The sequence below is a fragment of the Leptonychotes weddellii genome, chromosome 6 (genome assembly GCF_054177405.1).
Source record: "Leptonychotes weddellii isolate Sample4059 chromosome 6, ASM5417740v2, whole genome shotgun sequence".
Taxonomy (NCBI): domain Eukaryota; kingdom Metazoa; phylum Chordata; class Mammalia; order Carnivora; family Phocidae; genus Leptonychotes; species Leptonychotes weddellii.
This window is the reverse complement of record NC_138374.1, coordinates 135,968,059-135,976,202: the sequence shown is the minus strand read 5'-3', so window position 1 is coordinate 135,976,202 and position 8,144 is coordinate 135,968,059. Positions and strand designations below refer to the sequence as shown.

The window sequence follows — 8,144 nt, the reverse complement described above, 5'->3', positions numbered from 1 at the left end:
GTGCTTAAAAATTCAAACGGTAGATCAGAGCGGACAACGAAAGGGAAGTTTCTCCTCCTTTTACTTGAGGTTTGCCGCTGCAATTAACAATTTCTGTTTTTAGTCATCTGGTTATTGGCTCACAGATATAAATGTCACGATACCATATGCAAATTCTGGATTTATCAACTTTAGAGAGTGTCTATTAACTCCACTGTAGGGAAGAGAATTTAGTCTTTTATGACCTTCCTTTCTTCCTGCCCCTCTACTTCCTGGCTTTGACTTGTAAAATTACAAGGTTTTTCCAGGGTTCGATTTATGCTTAAAAAGAGTGACTTGAATCTCTTTCTCGTTGTATCATCTCAAGACAAAATCTGCTGGTTCTCGACTATAGGAAATGAGGAAATAGTGCACGTAGATGGGCCTGGGCTCCCTGCCTCCGATTTCTGTCAGGTTAGCGTGTTTATCGTACATAAAGACCGAAGCGGGGGTGCCTGGGTGGCTCAGCTGGTTTAAGCGTCTGCCTCCAGCTCAGGTCATGATCTCCAGGTCCCCTGCTCAGCAAGGAGTCTGCTTCTCCCTCTTCCTCTGCTGCCCCCCCTGCTCTTGCTCTCTCTCTGTCTCGCTCTGTATCTTTCTGTCTCAAATGAATAAATAAAAAAAATTCTTAAAAAAAAAAAAAGACCGAAGCAACTGTCATTAAGTGTCCCGTGCTTTGGTTTGATTCTGAAAATGCATTGACACAGCGTGAAGGCATCACGATGCTGTGAACCTTATCCGCGCAGAAGCAAGCACCGGGATGAGGCCCCCGCGGGAGGAAATAAAAAGCTATGTAGGGAAACCTTGGGAGCTCGGAGGACAACGGTCCGCGGGGGATGGTGTCTGCCTTCCACTCGGTCATCTGCCCACCACCACCTCGCATTGAGCCTGTGTCAGGTTCGAAGCAGGACCCCCTCAACTGTCTGGTTTCTCCGGGGCTTCCTAGTTGCTGTTATGTTTATTGTTGCTGCTCCTGGGGGATCAGAAGTCTCCACTGCATCATCAGGGACTAAGACCAGGTTAGGATCTTTGAGTTCTAACTGGTGTATCGTCCAAGCGACTTGTTCTCTGCACACAGTCTTCACAGAGACCCCTGCCTGTGTTCAGACTGCCTTCTAACCTGCTGTGTGGAGGTCAGCTTGGGGTTTTTCTGTTGTGCACCCAAGTCCTACATTTTCCCTACACCCCCCAGTAGTCCACGGTTATGGCCCCAGAGCCTTTCCCTCCCCGACAGAGCTTAACTGTCTCGGGAGTATCTGCGGTGCTCAGTGGTTGGCACGCTGGCCCCGAAGGACGGCCAGACAGTTCAGATGACATAATCTGGGGAGGGTAATAGGGCAGAGAGGGGCTTTTGGCTTCGGGTGTGGCGTGGCCTAGAGTGGCCCCTGACGCAATCACCCTTCTGACCCATGTCAGAGCGTGGAGGGACCAACCTCACTGCCTGGGGGTGCTCCCAGGAGGCTGCTCAGGGGCCGAATACACACACAAACTCAAAGAAATGTGCACTAACACACACACAAACACACACATTTAAACATTTTTACTGAATCACTTCAAGGTATTTCAAATATTTTCAAAAATATTCTTAAAGTAATATCAGATTATTGATTCAATAGTATCAATACTATAAAGTTCATATTCTTTTTTCCCTGTGTCCAAAATTTCTCCCGTGGCTTCTTCTTGATCTGGCATCCGATCACGGTCCCTACTAGACTGTCAGACCTCCTCCATCCCCCGTTCTCTGTCTTTATGACATTCGGAGGTGGCTCTGTCAGAACGGCCCATGCTTGGAATGTGTGTCTCCTCCCGGTGACGGGTGAGAGGACATCTGTGTGCCCGCACAGGAGGGCGCATGGGAAGGGGCTGTGAACCCACCGACTCGGGCAGGGGTATCAGCCCGTATGCAGGGGAGAAGCTGTCCTGGTGTCAGGGGCTGACCTTAGTGTCTGAGGCAGATGGGGGCACAGAGTGCAGCCCCATGGTGAGAAGGTCCGCAGACTGCCCGTGCCTGTTCCCAGGGCCACATGCTGTCCCACCTGGCTGAGTGCTGCAGTAGTCCTGCCAGGGTGATGACCATTGAGGAAAGCCACCGTGGGGGGCAGGTGCCCATCGGGGGAGGACAGGTGTCTGTGGGGAGGACAGGTGTCCCTGGGGGGCACATGTCCGTGGGAGGGCAGGTGTCCATCGGGAGAAGGACAGGTGTCCGCAGGGAGAACGGGTGTTGACGGGGGGCGGGGGCAGATGTCTGTGGGGAGGACAGGTGTCCACAGGGCACAGATGTCCACAGATGTCCAGGAGCAGGCCCCACTGGGTAGAGTTTGGGGTGTATGTGGGAGTGGGACTCAGAGAAGAGACCGTGGCTGAAGCCTGCTGAGGAAGCCAGGGGATAAGATGGTCCTGGGCGGGAGACACACGTCACTGGACAAAAAACCCACAAGCTCCAGCCTGTCACTTGGGAAACAGCAGTGTCCTGCAGGTCCCGTGCTCTGGTCACGCTGATGGCCGAGGCCACAGGACGGGGCCTGGAGCCACTCAGATCTTCCCACTTCCGTGTCCCTGTCCCCAGGATGGCTTAGGGTGCAGGGCCGGTGTGTGGACTCAGCTGCGAGGAGCCGCGGAGGCGGGGAGTGGTGCCACCTTTACCTGCGAGTAGATGACAGAGGAGCCCTGGGGTCTGGAAAGCCGCTGCTGGCTGGCGGCCGGGCCGTGGGAGGGCAGGTGGGTCTGGAGGAGCCTTAATGTGGAGTTTGGAGCCGCTGTGGGAAGAAGAGCAGCACTCAGCTGGCAAAGATGACCCAGCGCTCTCGCCCGGCCCCACGTCCCCACCGGCCCCGTCCCACCCCGGGTCCTCTCCCCGCCCGGACGGCAGCCTCCCTGTACCGCCAGGGCCCTGGCCAGGACCCCGGCCTCCGGTGGGGCCCAGCCCTCCTCAGCATCCCTCCCAGCTCCCCAGGCTCCCTGAGACCACCTCTTCTCTTGTTAGTGCTTTGAGCTCAGACTCCTTGCATGCACTGCGGAGAGCCCGGCCGGGTCACCTGTGTGGCCTCAGGCAGGTCACGGCCACCTCTCCTGCCCTGGTGGTCTCCTCCATATGGTGGGAGTAATAACATCATCCCCCTCTGGGGTTACTGTAAATTGATATGAGTTTGTGTGTGTGCGTGCGTGTGTGTGTATTTTCCAGTGTCCATCACGTGTGCCAGGTACGGTCCTGACTGCTATGAATAAACACATAAACAAGCATTAAATATATAAGCGCACATAGCGTATTTATTTATAACACCTGGAACTGTACTTGGCACACAGGATCTCAACACATGTTGGTGGGACGTTAGGTGTTGTTATTACTTTTATATACTATCCTAAATCTGGAACGTGGAATGTGACATCCGGCGGGCGGCTCTCTCCTGTTGGCTTGGAGGGACCGTCTAGGCTTTGTGACTTCCGGCCGGTCTCACTTAAGGTCCTCGGCCTTAGTTCCCTCATTTATAAGATTGAGATAATAACAATACTCACCTCAAAGGAAGTTGTGAGTATGAGCAAGTTCCTGTGTGTGACAGGTGAGCCATTGAACCAAGCATGGGCACAAACACAGTTCGTTTGACTTTATACAAGAGGATCGGAAAACCAGAGAGGGAAGCAGAATGGGTAAAATCACACAGCGCTCCTTACAGAGCACAGGTGAAAGGGAGTCTGCCCCAGAGGCAGGTCTCCCTTGTGCAGGAGGGAGCCGGGCTGGGGCCGGCCATGGCTGAGCACCCACCGGAGAGGACGGGCAGAGCCAGCCAGCAGCAGTGAGTCATCCTCAAGCTGCTGGGACGGCATCCCCACATCTGCTTTCTCAACCCTGTGGGTTAGAGTGGGAGGAAGAGTCATGCCCCCGAGATGTCTGTGTCCCAATCCCTGGAGCCTGTGAGTGTGTGACCTTGCAAGAAGGGACTTCGCAGATGTGATTCAGATTAAGCACCTTGCAGTGGGAGATTATCCTGGATTATCCAGGTGAGATTTTAGGGAGAACTTTAAATCAGAGAACTTTCCCAGCTGTGCTCAGAGGGAGACCCGGCTTTGGACGAATGATCAGAGGGATGCAGCACAGCACTGTCCGCTTTGAAGATGGAGGAAGGGGCCGTGAGCCGTGTGGAGGGGTGTCCTTGAGAAGCCAGAAAGGGCAAGAAAGTACTTTTTCCCCTGGAGCCTCCAGAAAGGAGCGCAGCCCGGGGAGACCTGTGTCTGGCCTCTGACCTCCAGCACTGTAAGATCACACGTCGGTGACATGCGTCACAGCAGCAATAGAAAGCTGATGGAGGGAGAAGAGGAATGCCAGCCCATGTCTCTTGACATCGGGGAATGCCAAAGCCTGGACAGAGCAGGTGTCCCCCAGGCTCTCCCGAGGCCGTCGGTGGGGGATGTGGCACGGTGGGGCCGGGGAGCCCAGCAGGGCAGGTGGGCGCAAGTGAAGAAAACCAGCGACCCTGCGTGAGGGCGGCTCTGTGTCCAGTCGGCCCAGACCTGCAGAAGGGGTGGAGGCCGAGCTGTGTGCGGCTGGTGCCTTCGAAGTCAAGAGTCCACGGGTCTTACCTGCATGTCTGTTCCCCTCCTGAATCGTCCGCACTTCTGAGTACACCACATCTCCTTCTTTAGGGTTGACTTGGAAAGAAGGGGCAGTTTGAGAGAGCTATAAGGTCCTTGCCTCTTATCCGACCTACTTCCCCCAGCCAGAGCTCTCCTGCCCCACCCCTGCCTGGACCAACCCTGGGGTCCCTGCCCTAGTGGGGGGCCCTTGGTCCTCACCATTGCTGTACACCGGTTGCAGCTCCATCCAGCCTGGAACATTGTAGTAGGTGGGCTCCTGGGGGTCCGAGTCTGAAGGGCTCCTGTGAGACAGAAATAGCCATGTCTCCCAGCAGCCCTGACGAAGCCGCTGTAATCATCACTCCCTGCTTGCAGGTCTTTATACCAGCGGCTGGCTGCCAAGCCTGGACGTGTAGATGAGCACATACCCGACGGTCTGCTGGTATGAACGATCACATTACAAATCACGATGTTTCCAGACTTCGTGGGCACCTGATACACACCAGGCACTGTGCTAATGCTTATAACAATATGAAGCTGATTCTATCATTATCCCTCTTTTATAGATGGAGAAGGTGATGGTTCCAAGAGGCGAAGTGACTTGCTCAAGACCATGTGACTACAAAGGGCAAGAGCCAGGATTCGAACTCTTAGATCAGGATCTCAGAGAAATCAGTCATGATGAGTGCTCAGAGGAACTCTGCATGGTTTGGATGCTGCAGCCATGGGCTTGCCCAGAGATGGTTTGTGAGCCATGGTGGGGGTCCCAAGGTTAGCCTCTGGGATCCAAGATGGCAGCCCCTTCTTACAGGCACCACCTCCGGTGCGAAGAGCAGTCTCTCTGGGTGGCCGGTCGTGTGACTCCATCGTCTCAGGTGTCCCCAGAGCAGGTATTAGGTTGGTCATGTCCAGAGCTTTGCAGTGGCCAAGCTGAGACTAGCTTAGGACATGGATGGATTCAGTCTTATAGTGGTCACTCAGACAAGCAAGGCGGCAGTGGTAGAGAATGTAAGTTACTAAATAAAAAGCACTTAACTCTTGATGCAAGAAGGTGTGTGTAGCTAAGGTGGTGGTGAGAAGATCCTGGCAACTGCCTCGACATATGCCAAGCAAAACAGCAACACGAAGGTGCACAACCTATCTGTGTCCCCAGCAGTGACCAGACCTGGTTCATTTTTATCCCCTGTGGGCATCTCATGAACCACAAGCAGCACAGCCCGGGTCTTACCTGGAGGGGTCGGAGGTCGGTCTTCCTCCTGCAAAGGAAAGCAGAGGGTCACTGGAGCCAGGGGAAGGAGGCCATCACAAGGGGCACAGCTGCTAGGAGGCTCACGAGAACCTGCTGCACAGGCCGCCAGCACTAGGTGGACCCGGCTCCGCTGTGCCCAAGGGAGGTGGCAGAGGGGGCGAAAACTGCTGACCCTGGCTGGCAGCGGGGCATAGTCACACCATGAAAGAGGATTTTGTCAAGAGCAATGCTCCACAGCTGCCAACGGGAAACAGGTCTGATCCGCGGTGGACATCCTGCATATTAAACAATCAGGAGGTCATCAGATCCCATTGGGTTTCTGCTCCCATTCCTATTTCTCGGTCTTTCTCCTCTTCCTCCCCTTCCCTGGGGGCTCATAAGGGTGGAGAGGGAGACACACTGAGGTTTATGATCCTGGATAAACTCTGTCTCATCGAGGCATCTTGGTGCACTGGAGCTGTTTTGGGAACCCTGTGTTTGTAAAGACGAATTCTGGGGGAGCAGGCGGGGAAGGTGGGGAGCTGTTGAGAGCTCAGGGGTGCTTACAAAGGCAGCCTGAGGGGAGGCGGCGGGGAGGGCAGGGCCTCAAGCGGAAGGTACCCACCTGCTCTCCTGGGGAGGCGGTAATACAGCAGCTGTGCCAAGACCGCGAGGCCCACCACGCTGAGCAGGCCCCCAGCCACGCCGGTGGCAACAGAGCCGCTTCTGCTCCCTGTCAGCCCTGGAGGGGAGACCCCGCACGTGAGCTGGAGGGAGAGGCTCGTGGTCTTGAGCTGCTCTGACCCCTGCAGCTGATGCTGGGCCTGGGAGGGAGGAAGAGTCCAGGCACCAGGACTGGGGGCCTAGGCAGCAGCCCGGGAAATGGCTCTGCTCTTGGGGAGGAAGCTCATGTCTGCGGCTGAGGTCAGACTGGGGGGCCGGAAGGGACGGGGCCCACCAGCGAGCATCACAGTCGGTGGTCCTCCTTGGCCCCCTGCTCCCACTCTAGTACCATCCCTTCAGACACACTTCAGAAGAGGACCACGTAGAGAACCCTCAGCTTCGTGTCCCTGTCCTTGAGAAGAAGTACTCTGCTCGCACATCGTGAGGATTATCAGAATATCCTTGGAGGGGATATCTGTCCACATCGGTGGCCTGGGCACAGGAAACTTACCTGAGATGGAGAGTGGAACCGCCTCGCTGCGCTGGGCCCCCAGGCCATTATCAGCCTCACAGGCATAGTTTCCAGAATGTTCTGGGGTCAGAGAGAGGTTGAAGGACGCTCCTCCTCCAGAGGGGGCCAAGCTGTTCCCCAGGGAGACATCCTCGTGATAAAACCGGTACTGGATCGGGGGAGAGCCGCTCTGGGCCTCACAGCGAAGCTCCACCACGTCCCCAGGGAAGGCCTGGGCCCCGGGCGCCCTGAGGGTGAGGACGGGGCGGGACGCTGGGACTGAGGGAGACAAAAAGTTAATACGAGTTCCTACTTCTAACATATTCGTAAATGAGCAGAAATTATAAACAAATGGCAGAGGCCAGATCTCAATCTTGGAAACTAGACTGAAACTCATATGACAGACAAAGCTACTGACCTTAATCTACAGATGCACAAAAATACCCAACAGGAAAGTGTGGAAAGGGTATGAATCGCTGAAAACTTCAAGTAGCCAATAGATAATTATCTCCGTTACTAATTAAATACATACAAATAAAAACACCCATCAGAAGGACAAAGCCTAAAAAGACAGATAATACTCTTGGACTTGTGGACAAACAGGCACCTCAACATGCTCTAGGCAGGATTGCGGATTTGAGACACTTTCTCAAATTTGGCAAACTTAAATTGCCAAATTTAAAATGCACATCAAATTTGACCCTGCAAATCTACCTCTAAGACTGCTTCCTTTAGGGATAGTTAACTGACTGATGAAATAAAAAGACGTCCAAGATGTATTTTTTAAGTGAAAATGCAAGTTGCGTAAATTATGTATAACCTGATTCTACTTCTGTGAAAAAATTTTACACCTTTATGTTTATAATATATTTGAATATTTCTAGAAAAATATTCATGAGTTCTAGCAATTTTGGGGTGGAGTATGTTGCGTTTTCTACATAGACTATAATGTCATCTGTGAAGAGTGAAAATTTGACTTCTTCTTTGCCAATTTGGATGCCTTTTATTTCTTTTAGTTGTCTGATTGCTGAGGCTAGGACTCAGCTATTATGCTAAAAGAAATAAGTCAGTCAGAAAAAGACAAATACCATATGATCTCACTCATATGTGGAATTTAAGAAACAAAACAGATGAACATAGGAGAAGGGAGGGAAA

The 8,144-nt window shown here is 53.4% G+C and overlaps 1 protein-coding gene across 5 annotated transcripts in view; it reads right to left on the bottom strand.

Annotated features, from left to right (window-relative positions):
- Window positions 1-1,543: 1,543 nt before the first annotated feature.
- Window positions 1,544-8,144, bottom strand: part of FCRL5 (Fc receptor like 5) — a 33,547-nt gene continuing 26,946 nt past the window's right edge. For 4 of the 5 annotated variants that reach the window (XM_081825371.1, XM_081825373.1, XM_081825370.1 and 1 more), the window contains 5 exons: window positions 6,990-7,268; window positions 6,441-6,557; window positions 5,816-5,843; window positions 4,807-4,889; window positions 1,544-4,662 (listed from right to left, as the gene is read on the bottom strand). In XM_081825371.1, the coding sequence (XP_081681497.1) occupies window positions 4,274-4,662; window positions 4,807-4,889; window positions 5,816-5,843; window positions 6,441-6,557; window positions 6,990-7,268 (896 nt within the window). In that variant the 3' untranslated portion in view covers window positions 1,544-4,273. The remainder of the gene's footprint in view (window positions 4,663-4,806; window positions 4,890-5,815; window positions 5,844-6,440; window positions 6,558-6,989; window positions 7,269-8,144) is intronic. The other variant, XM_081825372.1, reaches the window with a different exon arrangement.